This window comes from Gallinula chloropus (genome assembly GCF_964237585.1).
Source record: "Gallinula chloropus genome assembly, chromosome: Z".
Classification (NCBI taxonomy): domain Eukaryota; kingdom Metazoa; phylum Chordata; class Aves; order Gruiformes; family Rallidae; genus Gallinula; species Gallinula chloropus.
This window is the reverse complement of record NC_140089.1, coordinates 19,555,347-19,572,811: the sequence shown is the minus strand read 5'-3', so window position 1 is coordinate 19,572,811 and position 17,465 is coordinate 19,555,347. Positions and strand designations below refer to the sequence as shown.

The 17,465-nt window shown below is 43.3% G+C and overlaps 1 protein-coding gene across 1 annotated transcript in view; it reads left to right on the top strand.

Annotated features, from left to right (window-relative positions):
* The window catches only part of BDP1 (BDP1 general transcription factor IIIB subunit), a gene marked incomplete at both ends in the record, with an annotated part of 59,159 nt that overhangs the window by 28,811 nt on the left and 12,883 nt on the right, over positions 1–17,465 (top strand). Inside the window, 10 exons of the mRNA XM_084278378.1 lie at positions 592–802; positions 2,738–2,853; positions 3,377–3,593; positions 4,115–4,299; positions 9,993–10,209; positions 11,195–11,412; positions 12,951–13,338; positions 15,225–15,317; positions 15,606–15,642; positions 16,966–17,049. Coding sequence (XP_084134504.1) covers positions 592–802; positions 2,738–2,853; positions 3,377–3,593; positions 4,115–4,299; positions 9,993–10,209; positions 11,195–11,412; positions 12,951–13,338; positions 15,225–15,317; positions 15,606–15,642; positions 16,966–17,049 — 1,766 coding nt within the window. The remainder of the gene's footprint in view (positions 1–591; positions 803–2,737; positions 2,854–3,376; positions 3,594–4,114; positions 4,300–9,992; positions 10,210–11,194; positions 11,413–12,950; positions 13,339–15,224; positions 15,318–15,605; positions 15,643–16,965; positions 17,050–17,465) is intronic.

The window sequence follows — 17,465 nt, the reverse complement described above, 5'->3', positions numbered from 1 at the left end:
AGAGATCATGTAGTCCAGCACTCCTGCCAGGCAGGTTTACCTAGGGCATATCACACATGGACAACATCCAGGCAGGTTTTGAAAGCCTTCAGAGATAGAGACATCACAATCTTTCTGGCAGCCTGTTCCAGTGCTCCCTCACTGTAAAGGAGTTCCTCCTCCAGATTTATGTGGAACTTCTATGTTCCAGTTTATGTCCATTGCCCTTCATCCCATCACTTGGTACTAGTGAAAGATATTGGCCTCAGCTTCTTGACAGCCACCCTTCAGGTATATACACATTGATCAGATTCTCTCTCAGCCTTCTACAGGCTGAACAGACCTAAGTCCCTCATCCTTGCCTCATAAGAGAGATGTTCTAGTCCCTTAACCATGTTCATAGCCCTTCGACTCTCTCCAATATTACCCTTCTCTCTTGAATTGAGGAGCCCAGTATTGGACACAGTACTCCAGATGAGTCCTCACCGGGACAGAGTAGTTTACATGGTTTCTTCTACAAAAGCTGCTTTTATACATAAATATATTGAACATGGGTTTGTTAATTGTATGCCTTTTATTATGATTTGGATTTCTTTTTTGTCTCTAACTTAGCATTGATAGCAAAACTACCACTGAAGAAGAAAGTAAACAAACACCTCTTCGACCTGTCCAGTTAGTGCGGAGTAGATTCCAGAGGTACAAGCCAAACTTGGAAAGAGCTGTTGGAAAGAAGGAATTAAAAATATCAAAAAATGAGAAGGAGAAAAAGCCTGAAGTCAAGCAGTTGATATTGCAAAAAGATGAGTCTGCGAATACTGTCACGGTAGGTCTAATATGAATAAGCATACTGCCTTCAGAAGTATGGTTCCAAGTTCTGTTTTATGAACATTTCAGTTGCATTCCCTGAAGCTGGTGGAACATGCTAGATGAAAAATATCCCCAAAATCTTGGTATGTTCAGATATCACAGTGTCCTGGTTTTGGTCAGGATGGAGTTAATTTCATTTGTAGCAGCGGATGGAATGCTGTGTTTGAGAGTAAAATGGGAGTAGTGCTGGTAACACCCTGATGTTTTTAGTTGCTGTCAGAGGGTCAAGGACTTTCTCAGCTCTTCATGAGAAAGGAGGGGCAAAGCCAGGACAGGTGACCCAACTGGCCAAAGAGAGTATTCCATGCCAGTTACGTCCTGCCCAGGATATTGGGGGCTGACGGGAGGAAGGCCGGGGGCGGCTCCGGGACGCGCGGTTCTTGGGGGACGGTCGGGTTCTGGGACGGCTCTGGGTGGCACGTCCTGAGCTGTGGGTTCAGTGAGAAACTGCATTGTGTATCAACAGCTTCATATATTTTGCTCTAAAGTCCTGTCAGCATTGTTATATTGTATCTTTCTGTTATCTTAGTAAACTATCCTTATCCCAACCCACAGGCCTCTTAATTTCTTGGTTTTGGGGTTATTTGCCCCTTCCTTTTCCCTTCCCTTGCCTCTCACCCCCCTTCCCTCTTCCCTTTAACCTGCTCTTTTCCTTTAAGGAGCAGGCAGCTGCGTGGATCTCGGCTCTCAGCCGGGGTGAAACCATGACATACAGATAGGAAGTCAGTGAGGTCTACAACTTGTACAGTTATTGTCTTACAAAAAATGAGGATCTGATTTTGATACAGTTGCATAATAGTAAAAAAGATTATGCACATATATGATAAACTGTAGAATAAAGATGTGGTTTGTATTACAATACATTAAAAATAGGCTTTTTTGTTCATTTTATCTTTCCTATTTGGGTGAATCAAGTCTGTGTTGTGATATGTAGTATAGAGTATCGAGGCAAGGCAGAGGATAGCTATTTTTCCATAAAAAATAAGGTCTTACTGATTTGGTACGCTTCGACTGGCTTCACCAGTACAGTGCCTGTCACTTGTCTACATTAATCATGTCATGAATGTGGGCATGAATTGTTTTGCCTAGATCTCAAACAGAGCTGAGTGTTCTAAGACTGACTAATTTTTGGAGTATTTATAGCTGGTTTTCTTCTTGAACCTGTGTAGAGCTAGTTTGGATACTCATGTCCTGTGTTGCCAGAGAAGATAACAAGTGTTCTGCATCTGCTATCTCAGTGCCACCGTGTCTTCTCACGCCGAGCTGAAATCGTTGCTTGGCAGTTCAGCTTTGCCTGTTCTAGACCTGTGGACCACGCACGTGCATATGCTCTGTGCTGTGCAAACCTGTAGAATTACAGCAGGCTCAAAGCTCCTCTGTACTAATGAAGCTGTCACAGACCTGTGACAGTGCTGAGGGATGTGTCTAAGTGGCTTCTTTGTGGAACTGGTGTGGCAAATATAGAAGTAAAACTAATAAAGTCTTCGGAATCTGAGGTTATGTTCTAGTGGCTTGGGTGTGTCTGTGCTGTGCTCTGCAGAGTCTAGTTTGCAAAGGTTTTTTCCATTTGTCCAAGTATTTTGTTTCCATAGTATTGCAGTAATGGAGAGTTGATTGAGTACTGAATAGAAAAGCATTCCCCATAATGCCTGGGTGCGTATAATATTTAAGAACCTAATTTTAGGCTAAAAGGGACTAAAAAGACTACTGTTCCTGCTTGTCTACAAATTGAATTATGTACTCAAGCAAATTACTCTTAAAAATAGGATGTGATTTTTTTCTTCATTCAGATAATAGCACAGAGATGATTTTTTAAAATAGAAATTACACTTCTGTTTTAAAACCTTGATTGATTCTCTTTTTCTTCATGCTTTTTTATTGCAAATTGAAGAGAGAAAATGAAGCTGTATTGTGTCAAGCAGATGCATTGAGCAATGAGGAACAGGAGCAGCAAGAGGCGCTTCGGGTACCCTGTATTTCTGGAAACATGCTGTGTGAACAAAGCAGGTGAGGTTAGAGCTTAGCAAGGTTGTGTATGAAAAGCTTTCATGTGGTGCATAGCGATACATCTTCACAAGTGTCAGTGTTGTTCCTTGTTACCTGTCTTTCCCAAATATCTAACTTTCAGTGTCTACAGGCAGCTTCTTCCCATGTTTTCAGAGCACATTTTTACTTGAGCTGATCTACTTCTCATTGATTATCTGGTACATGCTGGGTCTGTATGAGCTCATAGACAAGCTTTGTCAAAAAGAGCTTTTATTTGGTTTGTATTTGCACATTCAACATTCATACATGTAACAGACTGCAGTGTCAGAGATCTGTCTTTCATTGAGGCTAGTGTGCTCTTCTATTTAATTGCTTCTCTTGTTAAAGTAAGATCTTAAGCATGTATTAGACTACAGATACCTTAATATTGGTATGGTTAGCAACACAACTTTTCTATTGATGTTAAAAATTCCTTGATAAAGAAGTCTTGCTATTTGTTGGTGGTGGTTATGGGTTTTTGTTTTATTTGCTTTAAATTCACTAGCGCTGAGAAATCCACTTCCCAAGAAGGCAGTCTGAGTGCTCTGAAACCAGGACGATTCAGAAATAGCTCTCAGAGAACTGGACCAAACCTTGAAAGAGCATATATTGAAAAAGAATATCCAGCAGAGCAAAAACTTGCTGCTCCAGTTGAGGAGGAAGCAAATAAGGGAGAGAATCTTCGTGTGGTAGAAGAACCTGAGGAGCTTCTTTCACCAAAAGTGAGTATCCTGCTCAGGTATTTCTAACCATTTTCTTCTTGGTTCTGCACCAGCTGATTTTAAGTTCTCAGAGTAAGCTGGTTTAAATGCATAAAGTCATTTTAGACCAGTGAGAATGACGTTCTTTAATATTTGCACCCTATTAATGAGGTCTCCTAAAATTCTGTTAATGACACATTGATAATATATAGACTTCACAAATCTAATGACTTAAAACTTCAACATTCCGGTCATCTTCGTGATACACGAATAGTTAGCTGCATACCATGGTTCTCTTGCTGGGTTTCTTCTGCACTCCTTGGTGGCTGCTCTTGGAAGACTATGTTGATTATAATAGCTGTTTTAGATAAATAGGGTCTCTAAAGGAATAATAGACAGTGATAGCTGCCATATACTACTTCGATGTTCTTAAGCAAAGTTTTGTCTTGGCTTGGTATCTCGATCACAGCTCGCATGCTTTATTTTACAGATGATATATTTTGTGCTAATATTGTTTGTGGGTTTTTTTCCTCAAATCTAAGGGTGACATGGAAGTATTGTGTGTGGAGAATTTGGCTAAGATTGACAACCTAGACATAAATCCAAAAAGCACAAAGTCAGAGGCATTCTGTTTCTCTACAAATTCACCTAACTGCCACAGCAAGGGAGAACAAGAGGAATATCTATCTACAGATGCCATAGGAAGTATTAAGGATACTATAAAAAGGTAAAGGTCCCTCTTCAAAGAGTTAAAAAAAATTAAAAAGCTTTGTGTATTTGTCCAGTTTTTTTCATACAGCACTTAGATTTGAAATTCAGGCTCTGGCTGTACTAGTTGTTACCTGCTACAAGCTGTGAAAGTCACTAGATGGCATCCTTAGGTCATATAAGAGGTTTTAACAAAATTTGTCTCAAGGCTATTTTCCTTTTTAGAAGGTATTTTGAAGGTGAGAGTGAGAAGCAAGAAAACAAAGCTTAGCCATCTGAATTTCTCAGTATTACCTTCTGGGGTGCAGTGCACCATGAATGTGCACTATTAAAAGGAATTGTGAGCAGTGCTATTTGTACTCACAATTGAGAAGTGGTAGGTAGACTAACATAAAATGAGCTTGTTGTCTAAGATGTATGCTGAATCTCTTCACTTTTTCTTTCCAGTAGCAGATCATGCAACACTGCAGTGTTCTGGTTCCTTGGTGGAAGGGATGCTTTTTATGTATGTCTGATATGAGGCAGATAGTGCCATTTACATTTAACAGTCCTGCCTTATGTTAATAAGCTACTTTTTGCTCAATCTTAACTGATACAAAGCAGCTCAAATCAATATACTTGTGTTGTTTTCTAAAATTACCTTCTGGTTCCCATCTGTCTCTGACACTCTGCTTAAAGTCACTTCCACAACTGCCTTTGAAATCATATTCCAGAGTCTTTGTGCTAACAAGGGCCTTACCTGGTGGTCTTCTTGGCTTTTGTAATGGCAGAATATCACAGAATGGTTGAGGTTGGAAGGGACCTCCAGAGGCCATCCAGTCCACCATCACACCCTCCCAGATCAAGTAAGGGATGCCCTAGGGTTGCCCTGTCCATACAATTTTTGAATATTGCCAAAAATGGAAACTCCACAGTGTCTCTGGGAAACCTGTATGAGTGCTGGGTTGTCCTTACAATAAGTGTTTCCTAATATTCAGAAGGAACCTCTTGCATTTAATTTTATGCCCAGTGCCTCTTGCCCTGTCATGGGGTACCACTGGAAAGAGCCCAGCTCCACCTGTCTTTACACCTTCCCCTCAGGTGTTTAGATACATTAATGGCATTTCCCACACCCAGTAAGCCTTTTCTTTCTCCAGGCTGAGTTGTTTCTGCTCTTTTCAGCCTCTCATCATAGGAGAAATGTTTTTGTCCCTTCCCCTTTGATAGCCCTTTGCTGTGCTCTGGCCAATATGTACGCGTCTCGTGACCAGTTCTGGGTGCTCCAGTACAGTACCCCAGGTGTGGCCTCAACAGCCAGGTGGGGGTGAAGGATCATCTTTCTCAGCCTGCTGGCAACTCTTCTCCTGATGCAGCCCAGGATACTGTTACCTTTCTTTACTGTGAGGGTACATGGCTGGCTCATGTTCCCTTCCTGCAAAGCTGCTTTCCAGCTCTGTGGCCCCAGCACATACTGCTGCCTGGGCTGGTTCCCCGCCAGGTGCAGGACCTTGCATTTCCCCTTGTTGAACTTCATGAGGTTCCTCTCAGCCCATTTCACAAGCCTGTCAAGATCCCTCTGGTTGGCACCATGATCTTCCTGCGTATCAGTCACTTCTCCCAGTTCTGCATCATCTGTAAATTTGCTGAGGGTGCACCCTACCCCATCATCCAGACATTAATGAAGATTTTGAACAGGACTGGACATAGTATTGACCAATGGGGTACTGGCCTCCAACTAGACTTTGTGCGGCTGATCACCAAGCTCTGAGCCTGGCCAATCAGTTTGCAGTGCAACTTCTTGTCTGCTCGTCCAGCCCATACTTCACTGGCTTCTCTATGAAGATGTTAGGGGAGATAGTGATAGAAGCCTCATTGAAGTCAAAGTAGATGCTGCTGCTCTCCATCTATCAAGCAAATCATGTCACTGTAAAAAGTTACCAAGCTGGTTAAGCATGACTTCCCCATTGTGAATCCATACTGACTAGTCTCAAGTCACCTTCTTACTTTTCATGTGTTTGGGAGTGGTTTCCAGGATTAGTTCCATCAATTTCCCAGGCACTGAGATGAAGCAGATTGGACTGTAGTTCACTGAATCCTCCTACTTGCCCTTTCCTGGGACATAACTTTAAAAGCCCAAGTCTTCTGTCTTACTGATCCAGATGCGCTTGTACAACCTGTAAGAATTCTATCCTGCTCAAAAACAGCAGTACCTTGAGCACTGGATTTGATATAATCACAGGATCACAGAATTGTAGGGGTTGGAAGAGACCTCGAGAGATCAGCGGGTCCAACCCCCCTGCCAAAGCAGCTCCCTAGGACACATCACTCAGATGGGCGTCCAGATGGGTCTTGAATATCTCCAGAGAAGGAGACTCCACCACCTCCCTGGGCAGCCTGTCCCAGGGCTCTGTCACCCTCACTGTGTAAAAGTTCTTCCACATGTTGGTATGGAACTTCCTGTGCTCCAACTTGCAGCCATTGCCCCTTGTCCTGTCTCCACAGACCACTGAAAAGGGACTGGACATTTCCCCCAGCATCCCATACTTAAGATATTTATAAACATTGATTAGGTCCCCCCGTAGTCTTCTTTACACTACGCTGAACAGTCCCAGCTCACTCAGCCTTTCCTCATAGGAGAGATGTTCCAGGCCCTTAATCATCTTTGTAGCCCTTCTCTGGACTCTCTCCAGGAGATCCCTGTCTTTTTTATACCAGGGAACCCAGAACTGGACACAATAGTCCAGGTGGGGCCTGACCAGGGCAGAGTAGAGGGGGAGGATCACCTCCTTCGACCTGATGGCCACACTCCTCCTGATGCACCCCAGGATCCCATTGGCTCTCTTAGCCACCAGGGCCCACTGCTGGCTCATAGCCAACCTGTCATCAACCAGGACCCCCAGGTTCTTCTCCACAGAGCTCTTCTCCAGCAGGTCATCTCCCAGCCTGTCCTGATACAACCAGTTACTCCTTCCCAGGTGTAAGACTCTACACTTGCTTTTGTTGAACCTCATCTGGTTTTTCCCTGCCCAGCTCTCCAGCCTGTCCAGGTCTCTCTGGATGGCAGTGCAGTGTTCCTGCATGTCAGCCACTCCTTCCAGCTGTGTATCATCGGTGTACTTGCTGAGGGTGGATGCTATTCCCTCATCAAGGTTGTCAGTGAAGATATTAAACGGGGCTGGACCCAACACTGAGCCCTGGGGAACACCACTAGTCACAGGCCTCCAGTCAGACTCTGCTCCACTGATCACCACTCTCTGAGCTGGGTCCGACAGCCAATTCTCAACCCACCTCACTGTCCACTCATCTATTCCATGCTCTCTCAGCTTTGCTATCAGGATGTCATGGGAGACAGTATCAAAGGCCTTGCTGAAGTCAAGGTAGATGACATCCACTGCTTTCCCTCCATCTACCCAGCCGGTGATGAGATCATAGAAGGCTATGAGAGGGGTCAGGCACGATCTCCTCTTGGTGAATCCATGCTGACTACTCCTCATGACCTTCTTCTCTTCCAATTGCTTGGAGATGGCATCCAGAACAAGCTGTTCCATCACCTTTCCAGGGACAGAAGTGAGGCTGACTGGCCTATAGCTGGGATTCTTCTTCTTGCCCTTTTTAAAGACTGGACTGACATTGGCTATCCTCCAGTCTCCAGGCACTTCTCCTGTTCTCCAAGACCTGTTGAAGATGATAGAGAGCGGCTCAGCAATCACCTCCACCAGCTCCCTCAGCACACGTGGATGCATCCCATCCGGGCCCATGGATTTGTGTGCATTAATCCCTTTGAGCTGCTCCTGGACTTCCCCTACCTCAACTAGAGGGAAATTCTTCATTTCCCAATCACTCCTACTTTCATCCAGTGTCTGTGGGTCCCAAGGGGCCTTTGAAGTGAAGACCAAAGCAAAGGCAGCATTCAGTATCTCCACCTTCTCAGCATCCCCCGTTACCAGGACACCCTCCTCATTCAGGAAGGGACCCACATTATCCCTGGTCATCCTCTTACTATTCACATATCTGAAAAAACCCTTTTTATTATCCTTTATGTCTCTTGCTAGCTTTGTTTCCAAGCAGGCTTTAGCCTTCCTAGTCGCGTCCCTACAGGCCCTGACAACATCCTATATTCTTCCCAGGTGCTCAAACCCTGTTTCCACAGTTCATAGCGTTCCTATGGTTGCTTAAATTTGGGGCCTTACGGTGGTATAGCTTGAAACTGTTCTACATGACTTCTTAATACTGTTTTCCTCCCAGAAGTAATCAGGAAGGTCCATTACTGCAGGAAAGCCAGTTACCACCTTTTTGCGTTGTTTTTGTCTTGCCTTATTTTTTTCTAAGCTTCACCAACAAATTTAGTAAAAGTGCAGAACACTTAAGTTAATTTCGTGGTGGTGGTACAAAATACTTGATAGTGAAGTGTGGTGGTTTAGCCCTGGCTGGAGACCAGACACCCACCAAAGTCAGTCTATTACTCTCCTTCTTACTTGGACAGGGAAGAAAATATATATTAGGAGGCTCAAGAATCAAAATAAGAACAGGGAGAGATCATCCTGTCATTGAATGACATGGGCAAAACAGACTCAACACAGAGTAAAGGAAAGAAAACTACCTAATTTATTACACTACAGTACAGAAACAGTGAAAACCAGTCAGGAGTGTGACCAGATCTTAAAACAAAGCAACCAGATCTTAAAACACTTTCCCCCCTCCACTCCCTTCTTAGCAGGCTTTAGTCAGAATTTTGCTCCCTTCTTAACCCAACCCGCAGCACAGGGGGGCAGGGACTGGGGAAAATGGGGTTCTTGGTTACTATTTCATGATCTGTTTCTCTATTCCAGATCTTAAAACACCTCTAACCTCCCTGCCCCTGCTCCCTTCTTAGCAGACTTCACTCTAGTCATGATTTCACTCTCTTCTTTCCCCCGATCGCAGCACAGTGGGGCAGGGACTGGGAGGTGGGGGCTTCTGTCAGTCCCTTGCAAGTTGGTTTCCTTCTCGGCCGGGGTTGGGGGTGGCATTCATTCCACACCCTCCCCCTGCTGCACCGTGGGGTCTCACCCACAGGAGACAGTCCTCTGCGAACTTCTCCAACGTGAGCCCTTTCCCACAGGGCTTTATCTCTCTATCCCAGTGTCTTTCAGTCCCAGTCCTCCATGGAATTCCAAGCCTCCCCCAGCAAACCTGTTCCGATGCAAAAACACTCTCTCACTCATCTCTGTGTCTCTGATTCTCCTCATGGCTGCAGGTGCTGGCAGGGGCTTGTTGCAATGTAGGGTCACAGCGTCTTCTCTATGTCTCCACCTGCTCCATCCGGCATGGAGCCCCTCCACGGGCTGCAGGTGGGGTCTTGGCCTTTTTCATGGGCTGTTGGGGGGAGACATCCACTCCACTATGGGTTTCTTCACGGGCTGCAGGAGCATCTTTCTCTCCAGCATCTGTGGTGCCTCCTTCCCCAGCCTCCCTGGCCTTGGTGTCTGCACAGCTTGTTACATCTTCTAACTCCCTTCTCTGGTGGCAAAATGCAGCTGCTTATGGGTTTTTTTTCCCCTATATGATTCTCAGAGGCGCTTTGACCATCTGTCAGCCTTGAATTGCCTGAAGTTGAGGCTGGCAGAAAACTGTAACTGCTGCTTACAAAAACTGTCTCAGCCGCACAGCCTTGCAAAACTGCAACATAAATGAAGCTTGCAGAGTGTAGTTTTGTATTTTGTAATAAGTAAAACCTGAAAAACATTTTTGTAGGTCCAAGGATAAAGCAAGTTCTGGAGAAGAAACTGAACAGAGCGATACACAAACTTTATATCAAGCAAGGGAACCCCCCTCAAACCCAAGCCAAACCCTAATGAGAGTTACTAGAAAAAAAGATTATCCTGAAGAAGGTGAAAACAGAGAAGAGGACAACACTGAGAACAGAAATACCGAAGTGTGTTTGGTGCTAGAAAATACAGGCGTGTCAACAGTAAGTGCTGATTACGTGTTCTGAGCCAATTTATACCTCAGTTGTTGTGATTCGGGTCTCAGACCGTAGGTGGCACAGAAATCCAGTATATGGCTGTGAAATGTTCACGTGTTTTTTTCAGGATTTTTAATTTACTATTGGTAGTGATGCTGAGTAAATGGACTTAGAATCTGAAAACTCTGGAAATACTGAATGTACACTGTTGTCTTAAGTTTTACAGTTGATACGGTCAGAAGTCTGCATTATCATAAAAGCAGGGTAACATTGTTACCAATTAATACCTGTTATTCACTGAACAATGGAAATTAAGGTAGTTACTCAAATACTACTTAAAATCTGTATTAATATAATTATAAGTTGAAATGTATGGAATGTATGAAATGTATGTTAAAAAGTCCTGACCTCACCCAGACTAGTTCCTTCTGTCTGAAATTGCAATACCTGGACCAAGTTTATCTGGTGTTCTGTTTTTTCTAGATAGATCACTAAAATCTTTCAGTTAACATTATTTTAGCCAAGCATCCAGTGTTGACAGAACTATGCTTACTGATTTTTTTTTTATGTTCTGGGATACATTTCTCCATGTGTTTTGAATAACATTTAATGCTGTTCTGTAAACTCAGGTAGTTTTTCCTTTGTAGTTTGTTCCCAGGGCAGAAAAAAGTAGTTTTTCCTTTTCTTCAAGTAATTGATCTTTAAATGAATAGGTAGTGTTAGAAAATCATTCATCTTTCCACCTTCTGAAGAGCTGCTGCTCTTAACAAGTTGAGCGCATGGCCTTGATCTTTTAACTAGCAGCAGCACTGGGAGCTCAAGCATCACATAATAATGACACTTCTGCTATAAAGCCTGAAATTAAAGGAAATGGGGAAAAATATCCTGAGCTGTTTTCAAGAACTTTAAACTTAGTTCTTTATATATTGTTGTCACCAAAGCTAGTTAAAATATTTGGCATTTAATACAGTAATAATTGTCTCCTGTTCAGCAAAACTCCAGTGACATAGTAGAAGCTGCAACCTTCTCAAAGGCTACAAGAAAACACTATTCTACAGACTCTGGTGGAGAAACGTCTTGTAAAAGAATGAAGCATGATAGTATCCTTCAGTCTCCAGAGGTACCGTCAGAGAGTGGGAGTCAAGTAGAACAAGAAGATGATTCTCAGTTTTCTACCTCTCAGGGAAAAAAATCAGACAATCTCACAAGGTAACACAAGTAATTTGGGCTTGTAAGTTCAATTGATAGGTTTTGGATTTTGTCCTGGTTTTGGTCAGGATGGAGTTAACTTCCTTTGTAGCAGCGGATGGAATGCTGTGTTTGGGAGTTAAAATGAAAGCAGTGCTGATAACACCCTGATGGTTTTAGTTGTTGTCAGAGGGTCAAGGACTTCTCAGTTCTTCATATTTCTCTATTCATGAGAAAGGAGGGGCGAAGCCAGGACAGGTGACCCAAACTGGCCAAAGAGGGTATTCCATGCCAATTACGTCCTGCCCAGTATAAAGGGGGGCTGATGGGAGGAGGAGCAGGTGACTCCAGGACACACAGTTTTTGGGGGACGGTCGGGTTCTGGGATGGCTCTGGGTGGCACGGCCTGAGTTGTGGGTTCGGTGAGAAACTGCATCGTGTATCAACAGTTTCATTTATTTTTGCTCTAAAGTCCTGTTGGCACTGTTACATTTTATCTGTTTCTTGGTTTTGGGTTGTTATTTGCCCCTTCCTTTTCCCTTCCCTTCCCTCACCCCCCCCAACTTCTTCCCCTCCTCTTTTCCTTTAAAGAGCAGGCAACTGCCTGGATCTTGGCTCTCAGCTGGGGTGAAAACAGGACAGATTTTGTTTAAAAAATGTGACTATGATAGGTCTTTTTACAGTGTGTTATGTGAGCACATGCAGGGTGTCAGTCCTTGTGTCTTCCATTTGAAATCTACCAGATGCTTACACATATTCCCATGTCTTCTGCCCTGCCTGCACTCTCATAAAATGACTGCAGCCAGCTCTGCCACAAACCACTTTTGGTTTCCACAGAGATTGATGGTTTTAAAGGGGAAGACTTTGAAATGCCCATACTGGGAGCACAGAAATTGGTTGTGGGATTAAACAGTGCTGGACATATATTCTGCTGAGTTTCTGCTCCCCACCCGTTCACCAAGAAGGATGTTTTTGGGAGGAAGTTTGGAATTACTTTTGTTATCCAAATTGATCATGCCCATCAGCTTGAGGAGGGAAATGCTAAGCAGCTGATCACTGAGGAGAATTGTGACAGAAGTCACAGATAAATAGTTATTGTCTAACAGTTCAGCTTTCTAGACATTAGTCTTATCAACTGAAGTATCATGGTTTGAGGCTCCCAGTACAGCTTTAGGAAAAGAGAACTGGAAATGTTCCTGTGCTGTAAAAAGCACTTAACTTCCTTGTCCTCCAGAATGAAAATTATATCATACTTTTCCAGTAAGAGGGTTCTGTATCTTGTTAATTTAATTGTGCAGCTTTCCAACACTTTGAAACCGCTTAATAAACATTTACAATTATTACTTTGGGCAGGCATGAAAACATTAGGATTTCCAATTAAGTGGTTTGTGGATGCATTTTTGTCACTATACATTAGGAAGTAGATAGAGTGAATTGTTGGTCCCAATGATCCTTTATTTTATTAAGTGTGTGATTTGCAGTACCCCTTTTTTTTTAAAAAAAAAACAGTCTTGGACTAGATTGGTTTTTAAATGTGCTTTTGTTCTGTACCCTCAAAGGCAGCCCAGAAGGTCATCAAAATGGACAGTGCTGCCAAAACATGTCTCGGAGCTAAAAAGTGCTGCTGCTTCTGCCTCTGAATGTGAGACTGATACCAGTGAGAAGGGAAATCAAAGGCAAGAAGTTAAGCTGAGTGTTACTAGAGGCAAAAATTTGAAAACTACACACAGAAAGAAATCTGGGAAGGAGCACAGAAGTTCAAAGATAACCTTGGTAACACTCCGGACTTCTCAGGAAGAGGAGGAAGAAGAGGCAGATGACTTTGAGCCTGGTGATGAAGATGAATACTTTGCACCAGAGGACGTAAACAAAGCTCCAGTGTTTGTTCCTATAGGTCTTCGATCTTCAAAACCTGTTCCTGTTCAGATAGAGGAAACCATGGAGGAGGTATCATGTAGCTGGGTTCTGCATATGTACTTTTGATTCTTTTAACAGCTTTTCTCTAATTGCATCTCCAAGTACTTGGTGTTTATTGCGATTTAATTAATTAAGAATGGCATTGAAAGTAGCAGGGATGTTAGCTGGCACATGTACTTGGTTTTGAACAAATACTACATCAGTCTAAGGTCCAGTGTTGTGGTTTAACCCTACCTGGTAACTAAGCACCACACAGCTGCTCACTCACCTCTTCTTCCCCCTGTAGTTTGGGGAGAAGGATGGAAAAAAACCTCATGGGTTGAGATAGGCATCTTAATAGGATGACAAAGGAAGAGAATAATAATAATAAATCAATGTATTATGTGAGTTTATATGTATATAAAATGCAACTGATGTGTAAATATTTGCAGTCACTCACCACCTGTGGAAAAACAGCCCAAATGCTCGCAGTTTCTGAGCAGCGATCCCACCACCTGGCTTGCTTCCCCAGATACATCTGAAGCATGATAAGATAGGGAATATTCTCCCTCTGGCCAGCCTGGGTCACATGCCCCAGCTGTGCTCCCCCACCTTCTTGTGCACCTGGCAGGGTGTGAGAAGCTGAAAAGTCCTGGACCTGGTATGGACACTACAACTACCTAGCAACAACTGAAACCATCAGTGTGTGATCAGCATTATTCTCTCCCTAAATCCAAACCACAGCACTAAACTGCCTACTAGAAAAACTGCTGTTGTCCCAGCTTGAAACCAGGGGATCCAGTTATATTTACAAACTACATGTAGGGCTGTAGGGTCCTCACCAGTTTCTTTACTGGGATTGAATATAGGCACAGGCTAACATGTTTACTATGTATAGTAAGCCCAGGATGAAACAAATGGAACATTTCCATTTCAGTGAGAGAATGAAGGAGATGCCTTCTGTATGTGGTGTCTCCCTTGCTGAGGAGCTTTTAACTGTATGATGGGCTGATCCTGTCCAGCAGCCAGGCACACACAGAGCGTTTTTCTCACTCACCTCTCCTGTTGGGCAAGGAGAAAATAGAAAGAAGATAAGAAGACTTAGGTATTGATATAAAAACAGTTCAATAGGTGAAGCAAGATCTGCATTTGACAGCAAAACAAAACAAGGAATTTATTCACTACTTTCCATTGGCAGGCCATTTCCTGGAAAGCAGGGCCTCACCCTGTGTTACAGTTACTCTGAAAGACAAACACAGTAGCCAGAAATGCTTTCCTCTTCCTTCTCTTTTCCCTGAGCTTTTATTGCTGAGCAAGACATCATATGATACATAATATCCTTTCATTCATTTCGGGTTACCTGTTTGGCTTTGTGTTCTCCTGACCCTTTTCACACCTCCAGCCCACTTATTGGGACAGAGTAGAAAAACAAAAGTTTTGACACACTGCAGACACTGATCAACAGTAACAAAAGCAGTGGTGTGTTATCAAAACTGTTGTAGTCATAAATTCAAAATACAGTACTGTGTGGGCTGCTGTGAAGAAAATGGACTTAATCACAGCCATGTGCAGTACAATCTTCACCCTTTATTTCTTACCATATGTGTCATGCTCAGGCCCTACACTATCCAGTATGTCCTTATTAACCACAACTTCTTTTCCTGTCATTTACTACATACATGGATATCATCCCTTGCTCTGAGCTGTCCCCTTAAAATGTCTATCAACTGGCCTTTGAAGTGTTTAGTCCATTGAGCTTCACGTATTATATGGTTGCTCGGGAGGGGTGGTTCTCTCTAGTGACTTGTCCTAGTTGACATGTAAGTCTTCCTACAGTCTTACAGTCTCAAGTTTTCTCCTAGTGTGAAAGTACAATTGAAACATAAGCCTGTTTCTAGGGGGCTAAAGAACTGAAATACTTCTAAAACTTTTTACAGCTGGAAATACCTGTGAATATACCAGACGTGCAGCTCTCTACCGAAAGTCTCTCGCATGCATCTGTCGAGCCAGTGGTACAGAAGGAAGAAAAAGTAAGCAGCTCAACAGCCATGAGAATGTTGTTTGCTTGTTTCATGACACATACAAAGCTATAAGGACAGTGTCTGGTTGCAACAGTATAGCTTAATAGATTCTTACCTGTCCCATGCAAATATGCAGGACATAGCTAGAGGAAAACTTTGTAAGTAAATATTGTCAACCTTTAACATCTTTCAAAGCCAGGGTAAGCTTTGGGCAGGTAATTTACTGAAAAGCACTAAATTAAAATTTGTGGACTCATTTTCTATATGACTTTGATAATTTTTTTCTTTTTATTTAAGGAAACAACAGTACATGAAAATCCAGAGGTGGACAAAGGTAAACATGAAACAATCTTGTTTGTATCTTTCCTGTGAACTTGCTACCAACACGTAGCTATTCTTGCTGGAAGTTTGGAGGTTTATATATCTGCTCATGAGATACTGCTTTGGAGGATATTTATACCATTTTCTTTCGTACCGTTTTCTATCAAGTAGAGGGACCTGGAAACAGAACCCCTGTTTTCCAGGGTCAGAATGTTTTGTCCGATATGACCAGATAGTGATGTGAAGGGGATGTGTTCTGGATAGAGATTAGGAACTGAGAGTCCAAACTGGGATATGGATCAACACTGTGGGTTATGGATTTCTGTGATTGAACTGTTACATATTTCTTCGTTGTTTGTGGTGGGTTGACCTTGGCTGGCTGTGAGATGCCCACCCAGCTCGTCTCCCACTTCTCCTCAACGTAACTAGGAGAGAAAATAAAGAAGAAATGCTCCTAAGTTGAGATAAAGACAAGGGGATCATTTACTAAAACAGTCTCAACTTGGGGAAAACTAATCTACTGCCAAATAAAATAGGGTAGAATGGTGAGGAAAAAAAAGCAAAACTAAAACACTTGCCTCACCTTCTTAGCCTCAACTTCACACATTCATTTCCCACACCTTTGCCTCCACCCCCCAAGTGGGGCAGTAGGGTGGGGAATGGGGGCTGTAGTCAGTTCCTAACACTTCATCTCTGATGCTTCTTCTCACACTTCTCCCCTGCTCCAATATGGGGTCCTTCCTGTAGGATACAGTCCTTCAGGATAAATGTTCTCTACCATGGGTTCTCTACAGGGTGCAGTTTCTTCAGGGAATACATACATGCTCCATCAAGGTCTCCTTCACAAGTGGCAGGGGAATCTCTGCATCCATGCATGGAACACCTCCTCCCTCTCCTTCCTTACCAAGCTATGTCTTCACAGGGTTGTTTCTGACACTTTTCTCCCCCGGTCTCCACTCCTACTCTTCACTGCTGTGCAACGTTTTCCCTTTTCTTAAATATGTTTCCTAGAGGTGTCACCATCTTGGCTGACAGGCTCAGCTGTGTCCTGCGGGGGTCAGTTGAAACAACTGTGTCCAGGGCAGCCTCTCTGTCAGCCCCCCTGCTACCCACACCTTGCCACCAGTACACCATTAAAGGCAATCCTTTTGCTGCTGTGTTTGTAATGTAGCTTGGATTTACTGGATGAGAATTGCTCTCTGTCTACAAGCATCTTGATCCATGACTGGCAACAATTTAAAACATACATACTTCACTATGTTGATGATACTTGCAAATGCTTATTGAGTATGGGTGAGTGGGTTTCTTGGGACTTCTAACATGAAAAACTTTGCAGGAGTTAATGATGGAAGCGCTGAAGCTGCCATGACTTTGCTTGCAATGGGTGATCCAACGTTCCAGTTGAAAACAAGCACTGAAGGTATGATCTGATTTGTGGGACAGAGCCCATGTTTGTACTTTCTGGGTCCACCCAGAGGGATGGAGCAGCGGCTGCAAAGCTCTTGCACATGCTGTGGCTGGAGGTCAAGAGTCTGTTACTCTTTTAGTCCTGCTGAATTGTAATGCATAGCAAGACTAGGCAATGCAGAATGCCTGGAAAAAGTAAAGCACCTTACTGGGTACTGCCAACTGCATCACTGTGCAACAAAGATGCTTCTGTGACCTGTTTTAGGAAGGATATGTTTGAATTTGTTTGTAAACGGAGAAGGCCTAGTGGGGGATATGAAGGTTGGAGGATGCCTGGGGCATAGTGATCATGAGCTGATAGAATTCTTAGTGCTGGGAGAAGTAAGAAAGGGAGACACCAGAACAAGTTGACTACAGGCTGAATATGAG